Source organism: Saimiri boliviensis, chromosome 6, assembly GCF_048565385.1.
Source record: "Saimiri boliviensis isolate mSaiBol1 chromosome 6, mSaiBol1.pri, whole genome shotgun sequence".
Lineage (NCBI taxonomy): Eukaryota > Metazoa > Chordata > Mammalia > Primates > Cebidae > Saimiri > Saimiri boliviensis.
The window spans coordinates 82,479,217-82,505,953 of record NC_133454.1 but is presented as its reverse complement, the minus strand read 5'-3'; the positions used below and the strand labels follow the sequence as shown (position 1 = coordinate 82,505,953).

Below are 26,737 nucleotides of genomic sequence, written 5' to 3'. Positions count from 1 at the left end.
GTATATATTCTTTAGTTTTTATATTCTTAAGCTATAAATGTGAACTATGTTGGCTTTAAGATTTTAAATCAGACTGCTTTGATCAAGTAAAGCAGAAAAAGTTCTATATTATATAGCCAGCTCACTTCTCTACTTTTCAAAGATTGGAAAATAAAGAAATGCTTTTAAGCTCTTTGGCTCTCATGAACAATTTAAATTTAATCCGCCAAATGAAAACACAACTTCCTTCAACACTAACCAAAAAAAGATGTATTTTTACTGAATTAGCGTCTCAGAAGGCTCTAAAGCTCCAGGTATGTGATACCCAGCACACTGCTACTTTCTCCAAAGCTTAACAGGAACCATTCGGGGACCGTCCCTTGATCCAGGTACATCACACAATGGTTGGCAAAAAGGGGGTGGATAATTGCAACATACCCTTCCCTTTCTTGAGTAGGAAAGTGTCCCTCACATGAGAAAGAAAAAAGCCAAAAGAAATCAAAGATCCAGCAGGGCGATGCTGTGTCCAGGTGGCACATCCTTCTATTCCAAATGCCATGCAGGTGTCATATCCCATGGCCCACCCCCGAGGACAGGGCGGGAGACCTGGGCCCAGGCTCGCCTTCAGTCTTTCACTACCCATTAGCCGGTGATCCTTTCAAAACCTAATCGGATCACACTGCCCCTCAGAGTGAAAGCCCAGATCCTTACAGAGAGGGCTATGAGACTCTGCAAGAGCTAAGCCATGACCTCCATGCTGGCGCCCCTCCCCAAGCCATGGACGCCCACCAGTCCTCAGACGTATCAGGCACTCCCGGGCTTTGATGCCTGTGGGGCTCTCTGACTACAAAATTCTTCTGCAAATGTCTATTTGGCTTATCCCCTCAATCGCTCTCAACTCTTTCAGGTTTGAACCATCCCTCTCCATCTTCCTTCCCTGCTTTATTTTCCTCTTTATCACTTCCACCACCTAACATACGTATCTTCCTTATTACCTATTACCCCCACCAGAATGTAAGCTCCACGAGTTCAGGAACTCTTGCCTGTTGTTGCTCACTGCAGTATCTCCAGTGCCCAGAGCAACATCTGACATAGCCTTGGCACTCAATAAGCATCTACTAAATGAAAGGGGCACTGTGAAACCATGCCCCAGAGGGAAGCAAAATCAGGTCAGTCCTTACTCAGTAAGGTTGTAATATGAAATACAACCACAGCATAGGATATACTTGTATTAAAAAATTATTCTTTGTTTATCTGTAATTCCAATTTAAGTGGGTCTCTCATACTTCTATTTCCTAGGTCTGGCAATCCTACTGCTAACTCCAGTGACAGAATGGGCAAATCCAGACCACTTCGGTCAGCTGCGAGAGGCAGAGGTCCAAGGACAGAGCCAGAAGACCCAGTGAAGAGCCATTTCCTCTCCTCTAGCCTCTGTCACTGAGGATCCATGGTGGTCTGGGTTCTGCCAGCTTTAGATAGAAAAACAAGCCAGTGCAGGCTGAGAAAGCTACCAGGCAGAACATTCATCTCCACCTCCTCTACTCTCAAAAAAGAATACCTTCTCTGCCTAAATCCTCATTTGGCTTGGTCTCAGCAAAGCCCAGCTGCTCAGGTCCCCTCCCACTCTGTACTGTGACTGTGGAAAGCACACAGACACCTGGGAGACAAGTAACTATGCCCTGTTCTGTCACACACCTGTCAGGAGCCCAGGGCCTTGGCTCTCCTCCACCTCTGAGACAGAAGATTGCCTGGCTGAGTTGCTGAGCTCTAGCTGGTGCCACAGGCTTGCAGAGTAGGATGCTTCTCTTGTGATTTGCATGTTACCAGCATGCTATCTTATGCTATGTGCAAGAGACAACTGAATATATGCTTAGAAAAAAAGTAAGTCAGTAAATTATGACATACCCACACTCACCACTGAAAATCAAAGTTCCTGGATCTAGGTTCTAAATAGTCATGGATTGTCAGAGATATGCTCACCATGTTATTCCCAGGCTTCCCATCTCCTGGGCCCTCCAACATGGGAGATCTCTGAGGTTTCTAATCTCTAGATACCAAGATCCGCAGACCAAACCTCCAAAGACCAAGATCTGTTAAGTTCCCAGAACCTAAAGTCATGTGGGTCATAGGACCAGGAGTAGGGTAGGGCATGAGGGAAGATCACCTGGGATAGGAATAAGAATTGAACCAAAAGCGAAGGCACAGGAAGGAAGATTCTCTATCTTGCTTTGCCTATGGTTTATTTCTGTTTTCCTGGTGTCGTTGTTAACACTGCCCCATTTATTCTCCAAAGTGTCTTAGATTGAACATTAAATGATGTGGTCATTCTAGGCACCAGCCAAACTGGGAACGACCTCTGGGCCCTGGAACCCAGGACCTGTGGGACAGAGGAGAGAGCCATGCAGGAGCAGCTGCAACCAAGCTGGGCCAACTTGCCCTCAGAACTGGAACCAGGAAAAGGGCATCTCTGGGCAGCAGCTTCCAATCTGAAAACTGAGGAGTCTGAGCTGATCTCTCCAGATCCCTCCAGCTCTGTATCTCAGAGAACAGCTGGGAGGGTACTTGTCCTACTCTCCTACCCCCACTTACCCAGAGCACATGCAGGCCCACACGTTCCCCACAGCTCCCAGGCACAGGCCACCACGAGCCCTGGCCCTGGCTCAGAAACATCCTCACATTAGGGTGTCAAATGACTGAAGAGTCAGTCTTTGATCTGACACAGAGAGAGGGCAGGGCTTGCTGCATCTGGCAGGTCATGCCTACCGTCTCTGGGTTTTCTCCAGTCTTCTCCACACTCATGCTGGCCCCCAGAGAGCAAGCTGGAGCAGATTTCAAAAGGGGGCTGATTCTCCAGCTTCCCCTCACGCTGGCACGCTGCTGGTCTGCACTTCTCAGTGACAGGAGCAACAGTTAACAGGGTAGCTAAAGCCTTGCAACTGAAACCACCAAACAGAGCTGAGCAACACTCCTAGGGAGGGTGGGAAGAAGATCACACACGAAGCCCAGACCAGTTCTGACTTAAGGAAAGGGAAGAAGGAACTAGGATCCTGGACCTGACCCATTAACTCACCTTAGAGAGCCAGAATAGAACATGCCAAGACATTCAGCACCCCCAGCACTTGCAAGAAAGTGATCTGCTTCCATCAACACAGCACCAAGAGAAACACTTCAGCACACTTAGTACAGTAAACGTACATGAATTCAGCCTCCCCGCTCCTGCATTTGTAAAGTTTCATGTGACATGCAAGATGCTTACTCAAGACAATGACCCTTAGTGCTTCCAGTGGATTCTCTCCTAGCCTGTCTTCCTTTCTGTCCTTTCCTTCTGTCTCTGAGACAAGCTTGTCCATTTCCAGGGTCTCAACTCCAAACCCTGTGATGATGTCTTCCAAACTGTTCTCAAATCCAGAATGCTAAACTGCCCAGTGTCCACTAACACCATCCCCGTGAAGTGCCCCAAAGCCCTGCCAACTCCATACAACCCAAACTCATCACACCAATTCTAGCCCTTACAACTTGTCTCCCTGCTGCACACCTGTCTTCATAAATGGCACATCCTTTCCCCATCAGAAAACCCTACAGAGCCCTCTCCTCTCTAATATACCTAATCTAAATACCTAATCATTAATACAGTGACCTAAAATGTCCCTCCCACCCATCCCCTCGTCACTCCCGTAGCCTCTGACCTGGTTCAAGCTGTCCTCCTCTCCTACCAGGAGTGCTGCAGGATCGATCTCCTTATAGGAGATAAGGCTCTCAGAGTAATTCTCCTCAAACATTTGTTGAATGTTCTAAAAACAAGGGCTCCCATCCCCCTTCCTGTGCATATATGCTGCACACACAGAAAAGTTGTGAACCTCTGATCTTATTGTTCGAAGGACACTGCCTGACACTTCACTCCCATAACCTCTCAGCTTACAAGCCACACCACACTCGATCCACCCTTCTAGGCATCCTACATGCTACCAGCCCCCTTACTATTCCTGAAAACACTGTATTTTCACATCTCTCTGCCTTCAGCCTTCTCTCTCTTCCACTTTGTCCATCACTGAGGGGCAATTCAGCCTGGACAATTCAGACTGTGAACTGTCTTAGCACTCAGACATGGAAGGTTTTTTCGAATCCCAGCTCTACCACTCAGTAGCCATTTGACCTTGAATATCAGTGTGTGACCTAAATTATCTGAGAAACAGCTCACTAGGTTTTCCCCAAAAATGAAATGGGAAATTCCCTCCACAGATATATCCTTGGAAAAAACACTGTGAGAGGTTTTCACAAATAAATGCATCTCAGCAGAGAACCTTCCTGCCTATTGGCACATCTTCCAAGTTCTAAAGGAGGAACTACCCATAAGCAGCACAAGGCATCCACAGAGCCAATTGCAAAGCTTTACCAGCACTAACTTCCAGAGCACAAGGGCTAGGCTCTGGCCATCTCCCAAAGAGAGGCTCAAACACTTAGGCCCAAAGACATCCTGCAAAGGGCAAAGCTGGTCAGCAAGGGACTGACTGTGAGAAGGCAAGTTCTCCTAAACGCTGCCTTTTAAAAAAAAAAAAAAAAAAAAAAAGATGAAAATTCTGGACTTTGAAATCCAGTGATTTAAAAAGCAAGCGCGCGCGCGCACACACACACACACACACACACACACACACACACACACACACACACCTGGTTTAGTGACTTCCAGACACAAAAACTCTGGTTTTTATCACCCTGACAGTGATTACTCTTCTGTGAACAAAACCCTGTTTAGTGACATCTGGATCCTGAGACCCAAGTTCAACCACATTTTAAGGGTAACTAGATTCCGGTTTACGCGGCACTTTTGGGGTATCAGGATCTTGCACCACATAACTTCATTCACCTTCTCCAAAAGCAGCACTCAGCTCCCTCCGTACTGCTGCCACAGATTCAGTCACCTTCTCCCTCACCTGGTATCTTGATTTAACTGGTATGTTCATCTGCTCTCTCAGCATTCTCCTCTCTTTCCATCTTTGCTACTATAAAAGTGCTCTGCACCCGAAGTAAGAGAGTTATTATTGCAATGGTAGCTAACATTTATCACTCAATTTATCAAGGCCAGGCATGATGCTAAACATATGTAAGAAGTCATGGGATTCTGAGATTCCGATAAGGATTGCACTGAATCTGTAGATCAATTAGTAAGTACTGTTGTCTTAGCAACGTTAAGTCTTCCAACTCATGAATACAGAATGCCTTTCAGTTTATTTAGATATTTAATTTATTTCAACAATATTTTGTAGTTTTGGAGTTAAATGTTTTGCTCTTTTGTTACATTTATTCCTGTGTATGTTGTTCTTTTGCATATTATGGTGAATAAAATTGCTTTATTTCATTTTCAGGTTGTTTATTGGTTAAGTATATTGTTAATTGAGTAGCTAGGCACAGGGGCTCACGCCTATAATCCCAGCACTTTGGGAGGGCGAGGAGGATGGATCACCTGAGGTCAGGAGTTCGAGGCCAGCCTGGCCAACATGGTAAAACCCCATCTCTACCAAAAAGACAAAAAATAGCCAGGCATGGTGGCAGACACCTGTAATCCCAGCTACTTGGGAGGCTGAGGCAGGAAAATCACTTGAACCTGGGAAGCAGAGGTTGGTTGCAGTGAGCTGAGATTTACGCAATGGCACTCTAGCCTAGGCGACAAGAGCAAAACTTCGTCTCAAAAAAATAAAGAAAGAAAGAAATACAATTGAGTTTTATGTATTTATCTTGTAACCAGAAGCTTTGCTACAACTGTTTATGAACTTTAACAGTGGTGTGTGTGTGTGTGTTTAGCTACATATAAGATCGAATAGAGATACTTTGACTTCTCCCTTCCCAATCTGAGTAATTTTTATTTCATTTCCTTGTCCAACTGCTCTTACTCCAGTATAATATTGAATGGAAGGAGTAAAAGCAGACATCCTTGTCTCGCTCCTCATCTCATGAGGAAAGCATTCAGTCTTTTACTATTATATATTATATTTGCTTAGATTTTTCATAGATGCCCTTTAGCAGGTAAGAGGCCCTCTTCTAACCCTAGTTTGCTGATTATTTACATCATGAAAGGGTGCTGGATTTTGTGAAATCCTTTTTCTATATCTGTTGAGATAATGTGGTTTTTTTCTTCATTCTATTAATGTGGTGTATCACATTAATTGATTTTCAGATGTTAAACCAACCTTGCATTCCTGGGATAAATCCCACTTAGTCACTGTATATAAACCTTTTTATATGTTGCTGAATTGGATTCATATTTCGTGGAGGAGCTTCATATCTATATTCATAAGAGATATTATTTTCTCATGACATCTTTGTCTGATTCTGCTGTCAGAATAATACTGCTCTCAAAGAATAAACTGGGTATTCTAAGTATTTTTAATGTATATCTAATTTAAGCTTCACACCAAAGTTATGAGATAGGTACCAATATTAGTCCCACTGATCAGATGAGGACATGGAGGTTTAGGGATATTAGTGAGTCCATGGTTACACAGCCAGTGAAGTGGCAAAGCCAGGATTTAAACCCCAGCGGCCCTTATTCTCAACCCTATGCCCTTTACCACCAATGAAGAACTTACTCCAACAGGCCGCTAAGTCCCTTATATATCAGCCAATGAGCTAGCTCGATTTTTGCAGCTTGGAAACTCACCGTAACTCAATACTCTGCTGAACTCCACAGTGAGAGCTTACTTAGTTCATTGCTCCTGGTAACTGTATCATTCAGGATCAACAATGTCATCTTAGAAGAGTCAGTGGTGGAAATGATTTTCAGGCAACTAAAACTAAACCCACAGTCAACCTGAAAAAAGTAACATTTACTTACACACACACATACACACACCGCCCACTTAGAAACATTTCAAATAAGCTTATAAACATATTATGTCCAGTATATACCAGGGAAAAGAAATGTTCAAAGACTCACTTTCTAGAATTATGCCTTACTATTGTGAACAAATTACTCTAATTCACAATATCTCAGGTTTAAGATCAATATGGTTATGATGGAAAAGTGTCAACAGGGGAGTAGGTTCTTGTAAATGAGTTAATTCTCCTAAATTCTGTTTCACCAGGTAGTTTCTCAAGAAAAAACAATCCAACAGAAAACATCCTGGTCTCTGTGCTTTAGTTTCTTATTTATGTAATCAAAATTCTTGCCCGTATTGTTTCACTAGAATGTTGTAAATGTCATAAAATGGCAAGAATGCAGGAAAGAAAACTCTTGAGAGGCAAAAGATAGAATTTTATTACCAACAACTTTCACTAATTCAAACACTGAGGACCTAATATGTGCCCAGGACTGTACTGGAGGCTGAGCAGCACTGGCCCTTGGAGAGTTCTCAGTGGGTATGAACCCAAAGAAATAGAGCCTGACAGTGCTTATTACAGCTTTAAAAAAAAAAAAAAAAGGCATCTTTCGAACCCTTTAACGAACAGTTAAAAGTCATGTGCTATGGAAACAGAGGAGAAAATTAGCTCTGTCTGTGGAGACTAAGAAAGGCTTCAGAAAGGATGGCGTATTATTGTTTTTCAATAGGGTCTTGAAGGACCAGTAGGAGTTTACCAAGCAAAAAACATGATGAACAGTATCCCAGACACCAGGAAAGCCCATTCCTCCTTTTCTGTTGTTTATCTGAAACCAAAACTCTCTTCCACCCTAGCCAGGCAGCAGTGCAGGGATGCAGAGTTCTGGGCACATCAGGACTGGAGCCAGGATACGAACCCCAACCAGTTTGGCTCCAGAGCCTAAGCACTTAACCACTACTTTCAAGATTAAATATAATTAATGAATACAATGAAATGAGAATCTGACCCTGGGCAACTTACTAAACCTCTCTAGAACATGGTTTCCTCATCTGTAATGTGAGAATAATAGTAGTTATTTGTAAGACTTGTTAGAAGGTTTTAATGCTAAGTGTTCAGAACAGTACCTGGCACGCTGCAAACACTGTATAAATATTCGTTATTATTATTATCTTGAGTCCCAGTCACAACACCTGCCCTGGTCAGTCTATGCCTTACTAAGATTCGTACACTTCAAAAGGTTCCTATCACAACGCATGTGTTCAACCCAATTGACAATTCTGTTCACCTAACACTGTTTGTGGTTGCTGTATAAGGACACAGGGGGACTGAGAGAATGCTTCCTAATACACATGGTTTACAATCCAAGTAACCTAAATAGCATCTTTCATAATCAGGATCATATCACCATTGCATTTTGTGTGTTGCTGCGAGACAGAAAATACAAGGGCACATCTTAGCACAGAGATTGCAATAACAGTTGAATAAACATGCAATCCGATACCTCACATCTGGCATGTCATCATTCGCAATACTTTACTCACAATCAAATATGTTTAAGGCTGTGGCTACTTTATAGGTACAAATGTCTTTATCAGGACATTAATGTGCACCAAACCTCTCTCAATAAAAGCAGTCATAAACAACGATCTCCTCAAAGCTATCATGGAAGCTACTGCGTTTGTAACAGAACCATTCATCTAAGAGACAGTTGCCAAAGCCCATCTGAACACAATAGCAGGCAAGTCACAGAGCACAGAGGCAGACCCAGGTTAGAGGGCAGACATAGAGTGAGCAATTGGGACCTTTGTAAATGGCCGAAAAAACTCAGCTTATTAACATATGTTAAATATTATCCCAGAAGCTTTAAAGCTTTGGGGTGATATATTTCCCCCATAGCATCCTCTTTTGGGTAGCCTAAAAGTTCCTTGCAAAAGGAACAATGTTCTATGGAAATTTTCAGCTAATTACCAATTTCACTGCCTGTAGGGGGAAAAAAACTACAATGCAATAAAGGAAAAAAAATTAAATAAATTAAACATCCAGGGCAGTAGGTTTCACTGTCATACCTTTCAGGCTGCGTTCTAAAAGGCTAAGAGGGAGAGGAGACTATTTTGACAAAGAAACAGGCTTTAAAAAAAAAATAAGGTTGGGCACAGTGGCTCAGGCCTGTAATCCCAGCACTTTCGGAGGCTGAGGTGGGAGGATAAACTGAGGTCAGAAGTTCAAGACCAGCCTGGCCAACTTGGTGAAACCCCATTTTTACTAAAAATACAAAATTAGCCAAGCATGGTGGTACATGCCTGTAATCCCAACTACTTGGGCAACTGAGACAGGAGAATCGCTTGAACCTGGGAGGCGAAGGTTGCAGTGAGCCAAGATCATGCCACTGCACACCAGCCTGGGCAACAAGAGCAAAACTCCATGTCAAATATAATATTAATAATAATATCCAAATGGGCTTTGAAGAACAAATTTGATTTTATTATTTAGCTGGAACTAAAACATTTGAGGAAAGGGAAGGTAGGCAGGTGGAATAATCTGCAGGGTATACATAGCAGGTCAATATCAAGCCAATCAAACACATTCGTAATGAAATATGATGAACAGTTACAATCAAATGAGAATCTGCAGCATACTGTAAAGTGCCCGCAGTGTTTTTATTCTCTAAAATCCACCCACCTCTGTCCAAAGGCAGTATAAATACAAGATTACTTGCCGGGAATCTATTACAAAGGAAAACGAGACCATCAAAAACATTACTGGCAGAGAGAAGCCCCCAACCCTCCAGGAATAAACCACATCTATTCTCATGTACAAGTTGAATGAAAAATAATCAGCAGAGACGTGGATCCTGTTCACTCTATTTGTGGTGTGAGCCTATGCACTTGTGAAGACTCGATGTGAACATTTTCCTCTCTCGCTCCCATCACCATCTTACTGTAAACATGAATGTTGGAATAATGCATCTCTGAGTTGGGCCAGCTGACTGACACATCCAAGTGGCCAGGGTACCTGCTGACGTCCTGGACCAATGTCCTAAAACCTCTGATAAGAATGCCCTGTTCTCCTCCTCCGCCCTAAAACCGCCACTATCTGACCATCCGTCCCCTGAGCTCAGCACCCCAGCCACCCACAAGTATAAGAAAGAGATGCTCTCCAAACACGCCCACACCACTCGCTGCCCACCGTGACCTTGCTGTGACTACCCTGGGTGAAACCCCCAGAAGTATCACACCACAGCAGACCCAGGCAATATGGTTTGCTTTCTGAGTCTTGCTGTTTTCCAAATTTTTCTTTAATGAATACTCTTTACTCAGAACCAGAGGAAAAAATAAACTTGACACAATTATCTTTTTTATTCTGATTCCAAAAGTAACATATGTTCGCGATTAAAAAAATCTCATTAATACAGAAACATAATAGAAACCAAGTCTCTTATAATCTCATCTCCCTGTGGCAACCACTATTAGTAGACTGTAAATTCCTCCAGATTTTTCTCTAGGATCCTCCCCACCCAACACACTTCTATATTTAAATTTATCAAATTGAATGGTCTCTAAGATAGCACCTTTACCGAGAGACCAACAGAACACTATCACCAATAATGATCATTTATTGTAAAAAGACCACTTTAAACACATACTATCACTGGAATGGGATAAAATAAATAACAACAATAACAGACCAGAGATAAGCTCTCAACGTGAAATGGAAGACCACAGTGACAGATGAGTGAGGAACTGAAGGTCTAGAGGTGGGGGTCCAGTGGGAGGAGAACAGCAAAACAGTGTTGAGCCCAGGCCTGTGCTGCTAAGAACACAAACGTCCACCCACTCCCTACTTGCCCTGATGCTGCGGAGGGCCACTGTGAGGGAGGCCTGATGAACCTCCACACAGCGACAGGCTCCCTTTGGTCTCTTCCATCATGTGTGGCTCTGATCCCTCCAAGTCTGCCCTGAAGCTCCCCGTCCCTCTGTTCTTTGGCAGAAACCCTAAGGAAGGGGGGCTCAGCTCAATTTCTCCCTTAACTTTATAGCCCTCTAACTGAGCTAGGGACGTTTAATGCTACTTGATGGTTCCAAAGTGTTCTTTGCTGCTTTTCCAACAAGTTCTGAACAGGCTTAGCTTCCGAAAGCATTAATTTTTTTAAATATACCTTACATTTTTTGACTTTTATTTTAAGTTCAGGGGTACATGTGCAGGTTTGTTATATAGATAAAGTCATGTCATGGGAATTTGTTGCACAGATTAGCTGGTTGCCCAGGTATTAAGCCTGGTACCCATTCATTATTTTTCCCTATCCTCTCCCTCCTCCCACCCTCCACCAGGCTCCGTGTCTGATGCTCTCCTCTATCTGTGTCCACGTGTTCTCGTTATTTAGCTACCTCTTATAAGTGAGAACATGTGATATTTGGTTTTCTGTTTAAATTAATTAAAGCATTAATTTGAAGAATTCAAAGAACTTCCTCATACATAATTACATTTTCTCTCAACATTGCTGAGAGGTAGAAAGAAACATGCTGACTTACCTGCCCCATTCTACTGGTGATGGCAACATGGCTCAAAGAGCTTGTATGCCTGACCCATATAACTATAACTATACATCACAAATAGGTACAGTTTTGGACCAACCCAAGAATTTGGAGGAGGAAGGTAGAAATGCTGGCATTTTCTTCTGACTTCAATGTTCCTCCTGTCCCACTGTTATGCTCTCTGCATTCTACTAGGTAGATACCACTTACACTCCATCAACATCTTTCCATTCATATCCATGGAGCCACGTACTCTTCCAAGAAATCCCCCAGCATCTGGTTTACTTTGGTACCTTCTTTGCAAATTCACTTTACCACTGTGAAGTTCAGCATCTACCTGATTAATCAACTAAGTTGGATGTACCTCACAATGCCTTGCTTCCTCATCCCCCATGCCCATCACCCACATTCACATCAGTTGACCGTATTTGTGACTACACCTCGAAACTCATCCCTTGAAATCTCTCCATCTCTGATCTCAATGCTGCCTCTCCCATGCATGACCAGAGGCTCCTGTCCTGCCTCCTCTCCTACACACAGCAGAGCCTCTAAACAGCACGCCCCGTGACCTACCAGCCCCTCCAGCTTCAACTGGTCCTTTCCCAACCTACGACCAAGCTGTAACAACTGTCAAAATATAAACAAATCCAATAATCCTCTTTGCCAGTGGGTTCCCTTACAAGTAATACACATCATAGACCTACATTTAAAACATACAACTATAAAACTTTCAGAACAGGACACAGGAAAAAATTTTCAGGAGGCAGCACTAGGCAATGAGTTCTCAGACTCGACACCAAAAGCATGACCCACAAAAGAAAAAACTAATAAATGAGACATCATTGAAATTAAAACTTTTGCTCTGTTGAAAGTTTTGCTCTGCTAAAAGTACTTTTGCTTTGCCTATGTGACCAAGATGAAAAGATAAGCTACAGATAAGGAAAAAATCTTTGCAAACCACATATCCAAACAAGGGAGTTGTATCTAGAAAAAAGAATTCCAAAAACACAACAGTAAAAACATAAATCTTCCAATTAGAAAATACACAAAAGACAAGAACAGACCTTTCACTGAAGAGGATATACAGATGGCAAATAAGCACATGAAAAGATGTTCAACATCACTAGTCTTTAAGGAAACGCAAAGTAAAAACACATAAGGTATCGATACATACCTATCACTCACAATGAAAATAAACAACAGTCATGACACCAAATGCTGATGAGGATGCAGAAAACTAGATTGCAAGTGAGAATGTAAAGTGGTATGGCTACTCTGGAAAACACTTGGGCAGTTTCAAAGAAAATAAAATGCTAAATGTACAAATACCATATGAGCCAGCAATTTACACTCGTGGACATTTATCCCACGTAAGTGAAAATTTAGTTTCATACAAAGACCTATACGTGTATGTTCATAGTGGATTTGTAATGTCCAAACACTGGAATCAGCCCAGATGCCCTTAAGTGGCAGAATGGTTAAACGTTGGTACATACACATCGCGGAACACTCAATGATAAAAAGGAAAAAACCTGATACACACAACCTGGATAAAGCTCCAGGGAATTAAGCTGAGTTGAAAAAAGCCAATCCCACAAGGTTCATGTAGTCTGATTCCATTTATATAACATGTTTGAAATGACAAAATTTTAGAAACAGAGAACAGATCAGTGGCTGCCAGCAGTCAGGGAGAAGGGCAACCCAGGCCCTGCGGTGTAGGAGCTGTTCTGTATTCTGATTGCAGAGGTGGAGACATGAACCCGCACAAGGCTAACACACAGCAAGTAGTATACACAACTTAGTACACACACACACAAATGAGTTCAAGTAAAACTGGGAAAATCTGAGTCAGATCAGTGGGTTGTATCGTTGCCAATATCCTGCTTGCAGTATTACACTCTAGTTTTGCAAAATGTAACCATTTAGGGAAAGGGAATGGGCAACATGCATAAAGGATCCCTTTGTGTATTATATCTCACAATTGCATGTGAATCTACAGTATCTCAATAAAAATGTCAATTAAAAAAAGAAAGTAATACTCTCCAACTTCTCGTGGGCCTTTCACAGCTGGGCAGTTCTTTTACTCACCCTTGTCTGTCTACAATAACACCTGTACTAAGCTTGCTCTACTTTTCAAAAGCCCACCACCCACTCCGCCAATGTGATCTTAACCTTCATCTGAGAAAAGTAATGAGGCCCCCTCTCGGCCCTCCCCATCCTCCTCCATTCTGCCTAAGAGGAAAAGAAGCTCTCTTCCCTTTAAAGTCCTTTCTGGGTTTTGCTCCATCAAATACAACCTCAACTAATAAATTCTTCTCCCCAGCTAACGAAATGACCAAGCCCTTCAGGATATCATGTCTCCTTCCATGCATGGCCAAACTCACCAAAGACTGGGTCATGGTAATGTTCCTTTTCGGTAGAAAGGGAACATAAACTGAAGAACGAAACTAGTGTCGTTTCTTTCCTGCACCAAAACCTTATAAGGACTGCTTCAAATGTTAGTCTCATTCTCTGCTCACTTGTCTCTTTGATCAACTCTAAAAATGTGGTCCTCTCTTCTTGGACCCAGACTGCAGCTAGCCCAGTGGCCCTCAAACTTGTCTGATCACCCAAATGAGTCAGGAAGCGTTTAGAAATACAGTTTCCCAGGCCACACTCCCAGATATTCTTAGTCAGAAGTTGTTTTGTCTTTTAAGCTCTTTGAGTGTTTCTGTTGACAGTGAGGCTTGGGAACCACTCATCTGTCTTCCCTTTTCTGAAAAAGGCAATCACTTTACTCTCCCAGTGCTACAGACATTCCATTTAAAATCCATGCCAGTTTTGTCCTTGATAAATTGTGAGCCTGGGCGTCACAGGCCATTATCAGATCGCTTCTCTGGTGATAAGTCTCTAAACTACCCCTGCAACTTCAATCTGACTGAGCTCCGAGCAGAAATTTCCAACTACTTACAGGTCATCTCCATCTGGATGGTCACCCAGTACCTCAAGCATATGACAAAACTTAACTCCTCATTCCTCGCCTCTCTACAAACCTGCTTCTCCTGCCTCCACTCCCCATCTCGCTTAGTAGTCTCACTATCCTCCCCATGACCCAGAAATGGAACCTGAAATCAAACCCCTCCTTCTCTTTCACAAAGTGCATCCCGTCAGCCAGTTCTGTTGGTTTTACCTCTGAAACTCCTCCCTCCCACCAGCACTGCCTGCACCCTAATGCGGGCCTCATGCTCTCCTACTGGACTACTGTAATAGCCATCTAACTTGTCTTCATGCCTTCAGACCTGGCTTTATCAAACACAGGCTGAGACATGTCCTCTCTCCTGAAAAAAACATAATGGCTTCCACCTGCCCTCAGGATGAGTACCAGGCACCTTGGTGTGGCCCTTGGACCCGCAACAACACAACGCTGACTCATGTACCCCTCCCCCAGAAGATACTCTCAAACACATCAGGGCTAGGCCCTTCCAGGCCTCCATGCCTTTATCACGCTGTTCCTTCTGCCAGAATGCCCTTCCCTTCTCATTTCTCCTACAAGAGCAAATCTGAACCTGTGCTCCAGAACTCACGTGAAGTTATACACAACAGTCCTAAAACTACATACAAATATGTGATTTTTCTGGGGGAAAGGGTCCATAGCTTCCTACAGATTCTCCAAGGGGTCTATAATCCAAAATAAGTTTAAAAACTGCTACATGATCTTTTTCCCAAAGTTCAAAGTCAGCTAAGTCTATCTGTCTCATACCCTCTTTTATTCTCAAACATATACAAGTACATTTCCCAATCATAAATAATCACACTTTGTGCTGCTCCACTACTAAACCAGGTATGTCTCTAGTAAAGAATATACTTCCTTCCATTTGAATACTAGACTCATTTGTATTGACTAGCTTGGTTGTAAATGCTTGCTCCACAGCTTATTTACTATATGACCTTCAGCAAATAACTTGACCTTGCTGGGCCTCAGTTTCCTGAGCTGCAAAATGGGCATAATTACAGTACCTATATTACTGGGTTGTTTTTGAAGAATAATCAAGATAGCAGATCCTGTAACAATGGGCAAGTGCCTGGTACATTAACTGCTCACACAGGTCAGCTTTCTAAGTTATTCTCTGCTGTCCCCACTCACAGTTAAAGCACAGTGCAGGCCCTCAATAAATGATTTATGAATCCACATCCTCCTGAATCCCAGGGCTCATTTACTGCCACCACAAAGCTGCTGGAAAGTCTAACTTGGTAATACTTTCACATTCGTTTCCTTCTACCTTCCTTATGACCAATTCTTGAGCCATCTTTAATTAGCTATTTTTTACCCGGATTGCACAAGAGCTCACACCTTGTACATAAACCTCTGCATACCCCCCACACATTAAGCTTCCCAATCAAAATGCTGATGACGCTGGCTTTGCTATTCTCACAGGAACCAAACTATTTCAAAAATCCCCCGTTACTCATCTGTTCTGAGCATTCCAGAATTAACCCTTGCTCTGCTATTGTCCATATTTTGTGCAGAAATCCTTTCTATCTCTTCAACTAACATTTGCCAACAACAACAAAAAAATAATAAAAAATAAGCGTTCTTCTTTCTCCATCTAAGATCATTAAATAAACATCTCCCTGATTTTTTTCCTTCTTTCTCCCTTTCTAGCCAGTTCCTCCTATAGGAGAAGCCCTCAGAGCTTACAGGCTTAATCACCTACATTCTCTGTTTGAACCATAATTCATCTCCCATAAGCATTTACTCAGCAAACATTACTGACACCTTCCTATATTACAGGTCTTGAAATACATCCTATGACAGGTAGGGTCCTGGCTTTGGGAGCTTCTAGCCTATTCTATCACATAGCTCTTTATTTCACACTTCTAACCAATTAACTTGAAATAACACCCTGAATCAGAGGTCAGAAAAAGGAAATCAAATATGCAACATGACATTCGGATGGAGCACCAAGAAGAACACTGCCAAGGCCTGGAGACCCTCCAGGGCTCAGGTCTATGACCATCTCCACACCAGGGCTCTGGGGTCTCCACTGACATAGCCTACCTCCCTGATCCTCAAAGAGGTATTGTTGAGAACATAATATTTTACAAAGGATGAATCTGCAATTCTTTGACCACTCCTCTGCATCCAGGAGCACAGGAACCACAGATTTCCATCCTTTTCCTATACTGACTGATCAATACATACTTAACACTTGCTTGTGTCCATTCCCTTGTCAATCCTGCCACTAGCTCTTTTAAAAAGCCCCTTTTCCTCTTCTGACTTCTGTTTCTATGAAGTAAAGAAAGGTTCAATCCTAAATCCTATGTTATCCTGGCAGGCAAGGCACAGGTCAGCAGCTAGGGAGGATTGGCTAGAGACCCCCACCCCGGAATCTTAACTGGTCTTCACAATTCAGCTCTCTGGGGCTGACCAGTAGTCCTGGTACCCCAGTAAGAAAGGGTCCTTCCTTAGAGAGGACCTAAGCAAGAACCCTGAAGACATCTGCTTGCAAAAGGAGAAAGTCAATAGTAGCCAGAAAGATGTCTGGAAGCAAACTGCTCTACCCAGACTGCTGGTAGGATCCCAGGGCATAGAACCTTCCAGACATCCTCCTGGCCACTACCGAGGCCAACCTTGTGATCTGAGATCCTCTCTGCTATGTTATTTGAGATGATTTCTTCCTGCCAGCATCAGGCCAGGTGCCCTGGACCTTGGTAGCCAAGAATGGCCTTCAAAAGGCTAAATGGAAAGTGACCATCCTCAAAGGGCTCAGACTTCTCAGAAAGCTTTGGCACACAGTCCTGACCTTAGGTCAGTTTCCTGCAAATGAACTTAAGACAGCTCCATGAGGGCAGGGACTATGTCTGTCTGATTCACCACAGTATCCCTGACAATCCCTAGAGCACAGGACACGAATACAGCTGGTGCTCAATACTGATTCACTGGATTTATGTATAATGGTCTCTACCAAGGAAGGAACAAGAGCTCAGTAGAAGGAGCCCAAAATGTAGAGTTAGACAGCCCTGAAGTTCAAACCTGCTAGCTATACTATTTACATTGCCACATGCAAGCCACTTTACCCATCTGAGATTCAACTTCCTGTCTATACAGTGAGGATAACACCACCAGCCTCAAAGCATTGTTAAGAGCATTGGACAGACTTGTATGTGAAGCCTTCAGCATAGTGCAGGGCAGAGGGCATGCCTTTGTTTTCAGTTCATAAGCACTTACGCACCTCTCACTATATACTAGATACAATTCAAACATGGCGGGGGGGTGGGGTGTGCCAGGTAACAGTTCATTTAATTCTTGAAACAATCCTATGCAGTAAGATCGATTAACCCTCCTTTTCAGTTAACAAATTGAGACAGAGAAGTAAAGTAACTCGATCAAAGTCTGACATCTAGAAGTGCAGGGCCAGGATTCTTATTATTTATAAAGTCCAGACTGTTCAGTGCTTTACTTCTCTGCCTCTACAGCATGCAACCAGTGAAGGTTAGTTCCTGTTGCTGCCCTATTTGATTATGGGGTATATCTGACTAGGGCTTTCAGTTGCAAAGGAAACATATTCAGGTGTTCCCATGGTTTGCTATTTATTTGGTTTTTTAAACTATGGCCTGCTCCTCTGAGATCCAATTTTGGGTAAGTTTGTTGATCAAGAACTTCCCAATCATCTTGTCCTCCTGCTATCTCCTCTCACACAGTCTATCAGAAAAAGACACATACACAGCTGTGTAAAAACAAAAAAATGAAAAAGACAGCCACAGAAAAAGAGAGAGCCCAAGGGAGTGAGCACACATGCCCTCAGGAACCAAGTCAAAGGATGTCTCACATCCCTTCCAGAAATCCCCCAAAATGACTGTCTACACATAGGGTGTGGAGAGCCACCTATCCACACGGAGCCCAAACGCATCAAGTCTCAGCTCCCCCAAAGACCAAGTTAGCAGAAAGCAAATTAAGCCCTCTCCTCCAGTGGCCAAAACCTCATCATAAAGAGAGGTGGCCTTTTTTCTCCTCTATAAGATTGCAATTTGCCCTACTGCCAACCATGAAGGAAATTTCATTACCAAAATAAATCACTTGACCTTGCTTCTCCGATGGCTCAGGATTAGTGACATCACAAAGCACTCTACAAACGCCCTGAAATATTGGAATAACCCTTTCAAGTAAAAAAAAAAAAAACTTGGTATTTCACTAAAAGACTAAATCATTTTTTATTTTACTGCATGGAATCCAAGAATGCTTTAAATGTTTTCATTTTCAAAATCCTTAGAGAAAAAGTATGCTCTTTAAGGCCTTAAGAAACCCTGACTCCTGGTCTGGTTTGTGTCCTGATTCATATATGGTAAGATGGGGAACAGGCCAAAAGCCCAGGACGGTAGCTCTGGCCCCATACTGTTCATATGATTCAATTCTTGAGTGGCTGGGGCCTCACCGTGGAGGCTCCCAAGTCATCTTTCTCTCATCCTCCAAGTCACAGCCAGGTCAAAGGCAGTTCCCAAGCAACTAAGACAGTTTCTCTTAAGGGGTCCAGTCTCCACCACCCATAGCCCTATTATCCACCGTGGTTCCCTTCCAAGGCAGCAGTAGAAGCAAAGCTCCTCAGAGAGAAGGGGTTCAGGGGGGATGTTTCCTCCCCAAGGCAGCTGCCTGGAGGTGGGAACGGCTGCAGGACAGTGCAGTGAATGCCTCTTCTGAGCCCCAATTAGGATACCTACTCCTGCAGGCTGTGTACTAAACCCACAACCAAAAAGACTGTTCTTTACAAATTAGTTAAAATTCCTAATGTTGCTTGCTCAAAAGGATTGTCCCATTTTAAATCAGGTTAGCCACCAATACAAGTCACTAAATGTGTTGCTGAGTTCAGGAGAAAAGAACCCATATATCAAAACCATGCACACTAAGGAAGCACTCAGAACTTAAGTTACGCTAGGTACCCAAGACAGGCTAGGCTCCCAAGCAGCAAAACTGACCCTCTCGCTCAGTGACAAGTCACAAAACCACAGCATCACAAAACGGAAAAGTCCAAAGGATCCATGGGCATCATCAACTACTATACCATCTTATTTTACACAGTAGAAAACTGAGACGAAGACCAAAGGTAAAATGTTCAAGTTCACTGTTGATACGACTACTCAAACCCAAAGCTTCTCAGTGTTCTTCCTAGCCTGCTGCCTCTGAGACCCAATTACCAACAAGAGCTCTTATACAATTATTTTCACACAGAAATATTTTTATAATTGGGTTACAGGCGAATTGGTTAAACCCACCAGGGCTACCGCCGATAAAGTAAAATCTCAATGGAGAACAAAACAAAATTGGAGTTGACAAAAGTTAACTTGTGCTTTGAATTACGTTCTCAGCCCCAAAATCTTCTTCCTGGAAGGACAATATCTTTCCCAGTATTTATTGTGAGAAATGAAGTGCAGTAGTTATGCCCTAATACTATGCCTTTGTTTTAAATTAAAACAATTTTTGGGCAAACAAATGAGTGTTGTACAAGGTAGCGTCCCAAAATTACGTTTCACTGCCCATAATAAAATCATCTTCAAAGAAGCTTCAAAGATTAAAATGCTTTTCTCTGCCTGTAAGAAAAGGAGGTACTACATTTTCAGCTATGAAAACAAGACCCACAAAGCAAATCGCCAGGGTGAGGAAGAAGAGCCCAGGAAACATACAGACATGCAGAAAATCTAGGGCGCTGCAACTCTCTTCCCATAGTAGCTAAGCTGTTTCATCCACAGTCCATTTCACCAGATATGAAGAAGCTTCCCACAGTATAAAGGATATTATGGAAGCATGAAACAAATGCTGAAGGCTTGGGTCTCCTTTTCCCGTTTGTGACAGGCTGAGAGCCTCTAGTGTTGCAGAAAGCAAAATTTTCCTTGTTTCCATTACATCATCCAAGTTGGAGAGGAGGATGGTGGGGTGGGGGCACAGCTGGTGGCAGCTGCACCACCATCTGCTTTCTCCTCAGCAGTGTGCACTAGTTGAAGCCACAGCCTCCTATGGCTCCTCACAGAGGAAGTACAGTATTAAAGGTACAACACCCTATTATGAAAAAGACTTCAAATTGCTTAGAAATAAATCACTCCCGTGATAAGTTAATCTTAGGTAGGTCACTGAGCCAGTTCTCTTTGAGTCTGGGTTGTGTTTAAGTCTTTTTTAGACTCAGCTACAGTGCAAACTCTTGTCAACTCAACGTGCTCAATTAGACAGGCCGAATGTTGAAGCAACCACACCTGCCATCTGCTTCTCAAAAGGTAAGCAGCCAAAAAGTACAGGTCTGCAGCTGGAAGCATTTATGGAAGGAAGTCAGGGGGTGCCCAAACCCAGCAAGCAAGCCCCAGACTGGCAGGTGGATCCTTGCTGCTGCCCTTGGCATCTGAGCCAGCTAGTTAACAGGTCTCACTCTCCTTGGCACTCAGTGTTTCCCTCAGAATGCCCTGCAGGGCATCCCCCAAAGAAGGGTAGATGGTTGAGAGTGACCCAGGGGTGCTAATGCCTTGTCTGACTATTCAACTGCAAACTGGCAGCAAAGCAGCAAACTGGTGGTTCAGAGGCTGATCAAGCCCATGCACAGGTTTTCTCTGGCCTGTACAGAGTTGCTTTAAAAAAAAAAAAAGTGCTGGCTTTTTAAAAAGAGTAGATTTCATATACGCATCTAGATTGCTGGCTCTTCCTCAAGGGGGTGGTGAGCAATCAGGGGATTTGGCAGCACCAGGCCCCCATTCCTACGGCATCAGTTTTCTAGAGGTAAGTGGCAGTGCTTCCTTGTAATCAGGTCTGCGTTCAGAAGACCTCCTCCCCACCATTCCGTGTCTGCATATGCCAGTGCGACTACCTATGTTCCTGCCTGGACCCCTCGAGTTTCTGACGTAATGCCGCTAAGCATGTAGAAGAAGAAAAGCCCAGGGAGTGATTTCCCAAAGGTTCTTTACCGACTCTTCTTTTTAGTTGAAGGTTGGTCCTTTGGATGACCCACTAAAATTCTACAAATATCATTCAACCCCTTACAATGAATGGCTCTTGCTGGAAGACCAGCTACAATCTATCCCCTACAACACGCTGTAATATTTTAAAGGAGCATTCCAGGCCACTTACCATACATTTTGCCTTCGTCTGATAAGATGATTTTCCTCCTCCCACATGGCGGATAGATAGCCAGGGCCTCCTGAAAGCTCTGCTCAATGTCGGGGCTCCAGACCCCTTCTGCGTCATTGTCAATTGGCTTATCTGCAGAGTCGCTCATCCTTTCCATGTTTTCGGCAGGGCTCTCGCTGCCGCTCCAGCTGCTGGGCTCAATTTTGGCGGTGGGATTTTCCAAGCCGAAGCCTGGAGTCTTTTCAAGAAAATAAACCTAGAAGAGAAAACAAACAACAGTGTAAGGGTGTGGTGACCACAAACATAATGCTCTTGCTAGCTCTAGTGCAAGTTCTTCAGTCACCAGCTTTTCATTTTTATTTCAGTCGTTTTGGGGGTACAGGTGGTTTTGGGTTTCATGGATAAGTTCTTTAGTGGTGATTTCTGAGATTTTGAGGCAGTCACCAGCTTTGCTTGGAGAACTCCTAGGGGAGAATACGGAATTTTGAGATCCAAGTGGCTTTATTCTCTAAGCATCGTGTCAAGCACCTACACAGAAATGCAACAGTGGGCAGAAGCTGGATAGCCTTCACAGACAAGAGGAAATTTATACGGAAGAATAGTACTCAATCGAGTTGCAAGTTTGCAGTGATTCATACAAAAGCCATTTACTGAGTGCCTGCTATCTACCAGGGGCACTTCACTAAATGATTATCAAATCTCCACAACAGAACAAGTTATTTATAAGAAAATAAAATAAGGCGGGGCGCGGTGGCTCAAGCCTGTAATCCCAGCACTTTGGGAGGCCGAGGTGGGTGGATCACGAGGTCAAGAGATCGAGACCATCCTGGTCAACATGGTGAAACCCCGTCTCTACTAAAAATACAAAAAATTAGCTGGGCATGGTGGCGTGTGCCTGTAATCCCAGCTACTCAGGAGGCTGAGGCAGGAGAATTGCCTGAACCCGGGAGGCAGAGGTTGCGGTAAGCCGAGATCGCGCCATTGCACTCCAGCCTGGGTAACAAGAGTGAAACTCCGTCTCAAAAAAAAAAAACGAAAAGAAAATAAAGGGGTTTTTTGTTTGTTTTTTGAGATGGAGTTTTGCTCTGTTGCCAGAGTGGAATGCAATGGGGCCATCTCGGCTCACTGCAACCTCCATCTCCCAGATTCAAGCAATTCTCCTGCCTCAGCCTCCTGAGTAGCTGGGACTACAGGCACGTGCCACCACGCCAAGCCAATTATATATATATACATACACACACACACACACACACACACACACACACATATATCAGTAGAGACAGTTTTACCATATTAGCCAGGATAGTCTCAATCTCCTTCTCAATCTCCTGACCTCATGATCCACCCACCTCGGCCTCCCAAAGTGATAGGATTACAGGCATATGCCACCATGCTGGGCCACAAAGTTTTTAAAATAATCCACTTCACCATGGCAACTGGCACCATAACTCTGACACTCTGATAGTTTCACTCTCCCAATATGATATCATCTAGATGCAAGGGGAGGGAGGGAAGGAGGAAGGGAGGGAGGGAGATAATTTTGCTATTACACCTACTCATTCTCTGAGACAGCAATGCCAGCTGACCTGTACCTATGTCATTTATTTCTGGGTCTTTTACCCTGTAGAATGAGGTTACTTTGCTACTCTCAGCAACTAGGTTGTAACCTTGAAGCAGGGACCAAGTTGTCCCCAGTCTTGACTTCCCCGCAACACCTATCACAAGTGCCTAGCACACCTGTGGAAATATTCACTATTGACATCGAGCACTTCCTCTCGTAGCCTACGCTGAATTCCTGACCACATGAAAACTGTGGGGGAGACTTTCTTTTTTTGTAGCAATGATGATTACAGAACCAAAAAAAAAAAAAAAAAAAAAATCAAAGATTTATTCCCCTTAAATCATGCATATAACCTATGGTCATAAAGGGATAAGCTTTCCAAACAAATGTCAAATTGGCATTACACCAATGTGAAAATGATCTTATCCAGTACTCCCTGCTGTCCTGCACACTGACATATCAACATATCAATATTCCTTTGTTGACAAGGCATCAGATCATTAATTCAAAGTCCCCCAAAAAAGGAGGGGAAAGGACTGATCAAAAAGAAGATGCCCAGAGCCTGAGTAGGGAGGGCTTCATGTGGCCATGGTTCCTCCCCTTCCCGCCGTCTCAAGTACACGCAATATTACAAATGGATACCCAGGAGGGAATCAAGTGCTGGTGGCCCCACCTGGCACCAGGGACTGTTCCATGTTCCAGGCCCATCACCTGACAACAAGCAACCTGTCTTCTTCCCCACTCTCTCCCAACTGTATCCTCCCCCACCTGTGTATATCAACAGACGCCAGGTGCAGAAACTCTGAGGCACATGAATATTACACAATTAATGGTATAACTATAACTAGCGGGTACTTTTGGCTTCTTCCCTTACAGCTTTGTAGACTTGGCAGCACCTGGATTTAAAAAAAAAAAAATACACAAAAAACCCCTCTGGTTGGCTGCCTTTAAATGCTGCCACTGAGCCATCATTCAAAGAACTTGTCAGCAAAATATTTACTACCTCTTACCAGCATATGTACATTTACACAGGACTTTCAAAATTGCCAAATGTGAAGGTATAAATTAAGCCACAAGAAAGCATTTTGTGACTGACCTCCAGATGAACCTCACGATGCCTGCAGTGTGGGCTTTTTGAATTCTTAAACTATTACCATTTTTGTTGAGATCTAAGAGTCTTATAAAATTCAAACTAAACTATACTCTAGAGTCTGTTCTAGCTCCAAAGTAGTTTATTAGATAAATTATGAGAAGAATGAACTCTTTGAGCAGTGGCTAGCCCACCTTCTTCCTCTCCACTCTACTCCCCCCCCAAAAACAAAACAAAATAAAACAAAAGACAAAACAATACATGTACAAAACCACAGGCCAGTCCTTGAGCTCTGGGCATTTCACAGCAGTATGAATTTACTCCAAGGAGCTGCACTTTAAAATAGTAGTTACGTCCAGTGCTCAGTCAGGATGGCAGGCAGTGGGATTCAGGACAGTCGGGGGCAGCTGAAGAGACCAAGGGACCTTCAACTGCCTAAAAAGAATGTTCTCATATAATTGCAAGCCCCAGAGTCTCCAGACCAAAACACGCCAACCACCCCCATTCAGTGCTTGAAGTCCTCTCAAAATCTACTCAGCTGGTCACAGTCTACCCTTGAACACCACCAACAGCAGGGAACTCATTACCTTCTCAGTACTGCTCCACTTCATACTGACATGTTGAAATTCTTCCATCTATCAGGTGAAAACCCACCTCCTGATTAACATATACACATCCACTCCTTGGGAGTATATACCATCCTCCAAGGGAACAAATCTCTCCTAAGACACCCACTTAGGTATGACAGGAGCAGCTCCCAGGATCCTAACTGTCTTCCAGACTAGAAACCATCATCCTTCTGCCCACCCTCATGAATGCATTTAATGGCCCTCAATAAATGGCACTGAGAGGTGGACTTACTTTTCATCAAACCTCTAAGCTCCTGCTCCTCAGGGGTTGTCCCTGAATCCTGTCTTTTGCGCAATTGGAGTCAAAGCTAAAATCAGGAGTTTATGTTTATTCCTATTAAAGTCTATCATTTTTAGCCTCAGCCCACAGCCCAAAGCCCAAAGATGGGAAGATTCTTCTGAATCCTAACTGCACATTTAGTGTCCTGAGACCCTGAACAACTTCTGAAGAGCTATTTGTCACATCGGGAGGATGCAGATCCACTATGGGAAGGTTCCAAAGAATATTCTGACTCAACATAAGAAAACAATTTCTGCTACTTGAACTGCTCCACAAGGGGAAGGCTGTGGAGAAGACAAACAGCAGACCTTTGAGGACAACCACTTCTAATCACTGTTACAGCGATGAATTACAAGTTCCTGATTGTTCGGGGGAATGCAGTATTAACTGGCATTAACCGATCTATCCACTTGGTAAGTACAGCCACTGCTCTAAATGCTCACATGTTTTTATTCATTTACTGCAAAGGGAAAGACGCTGTGTGCCCCAGCTCTTGCAGTTTCTGGTCAACTAGAACTCAGCAGGATGGAATTACCTAATCTAGCAATGGGCAAAGAACTACCAGATACATAATCCAAAGAGTTATACAGACCTTTGGTTTTACAACCCCATCGTACAATGAGGACCTAAATGGGCAGAGAATTTCCAGTCACAAGACTGGGGCTAGCTTAGAAAAGCTCCCCATACTGGATACCAAAATAACCATCCTGGCGCTCCACCCCTCAGGTTCCTTCCAGCCCAGCTCAAACTCCAACTTATCCTGGAAACTGGCCTTGGATCTAGAGGCTCTGACAGTATCAACCACACTTTAGGAGAATCCTAAAAACACATGGAAATACTTAACTGCCACACAATCTATCTCAATTCTGAATCTATAGCAACAAGTACCTGACTATAATCAACATTAAAATCTAAACAAGTGAATTATGCACACAATGTCTGTACCTGCAGGGCTGTATCTTTACCTCCCCATACATATACATTCTTTGAGTGAAAGAGTCAGCTTTCACTAAATTCAGTAAATAAAGAACACAGTATCAAGGCAAGAGATGGGAGAGAAAGGGAGGAGAGGTGGTATGAAGACTCCCAATAGATCTGGGTTCCAAACCTACTCACCCTCAAGCCATGACGCTCAAAATTATCGCAATTACTTTTGTGTCAACCTAATAACTCTCTCAGAAGCTCAGGTTTTCATTTGTTAAACGCAGGTAACAAATTAAATTCAATCCCAATACAGAAAAATGATTAAGGGGTAGAGGGACTCCATTCCATTGGGTTGCCTTAAAGATTTAGTAAGATCATGAGTGAAGGTGCTCTGTCATCTATAAAACTATAAACAGATGTTCACTTATGTCCAAGTCCATCCTGCCTAGACAATGATATGTACCTTGTGATGGATGGTGAAGAAATAAGAGAGCTTCATCTAATGATTCACTTTGGGAAATCAACTTACAAAGGATCCTCTTCTTCAAGGTCTTCAAATGACTGCATAGAAAATGGAAATTGGTGACAACGCCTCTATTTCTAACACTTATCTATTATTATTCACGGGTTCAACAGCTTTCAGATTCTTATGGGCAGTGTGGTTCAGGGTAATAACCCTTTCTGCAGAATGCCTCCAAGGAAAGAGAACAGAAAAGTCTTGTTTGTTGGAAATACATTTAAAAATATATTTGGTAGCCCCCATGTGCCTCAGTTTCCATCATTAACACTTTTCTGAAGAATCCTTAATTCCTGAAATTTTTCCCAAACTCCAAAAACAAACCATTACT

At 43.2% G+C, this 26,737-nt stretch overlaps 1 protein-coding gene across 14 annotated transcripts in view; it reads right to left on the bottom strand.

The window, feature by feature from the left end:
• Positions 1-26,737, bottom strand: part of TEAD1 (TEA domain transcription factor 1) — a 276,947-nt gene that overhangs the window by 159,970 nt on the left and 90,240 nt on the right. For all 14 annotated transcript variants that reach the window (XM_039470826.2, XM_074401102.1, XM_039470827.2 and 11 more), the window contains one exon: positions 21,406-21,661. In XM_039470826.2, the coding sequence (XP_039326760.1) occupies positions 21,406-21,562 (157 nt within the window). In that variant the 5' untranslated portion in view covers positions 21,563-21,661. The remainder of the gene's footprint in view (positions 1-21,405; positions 21,662-26,737) is intronic.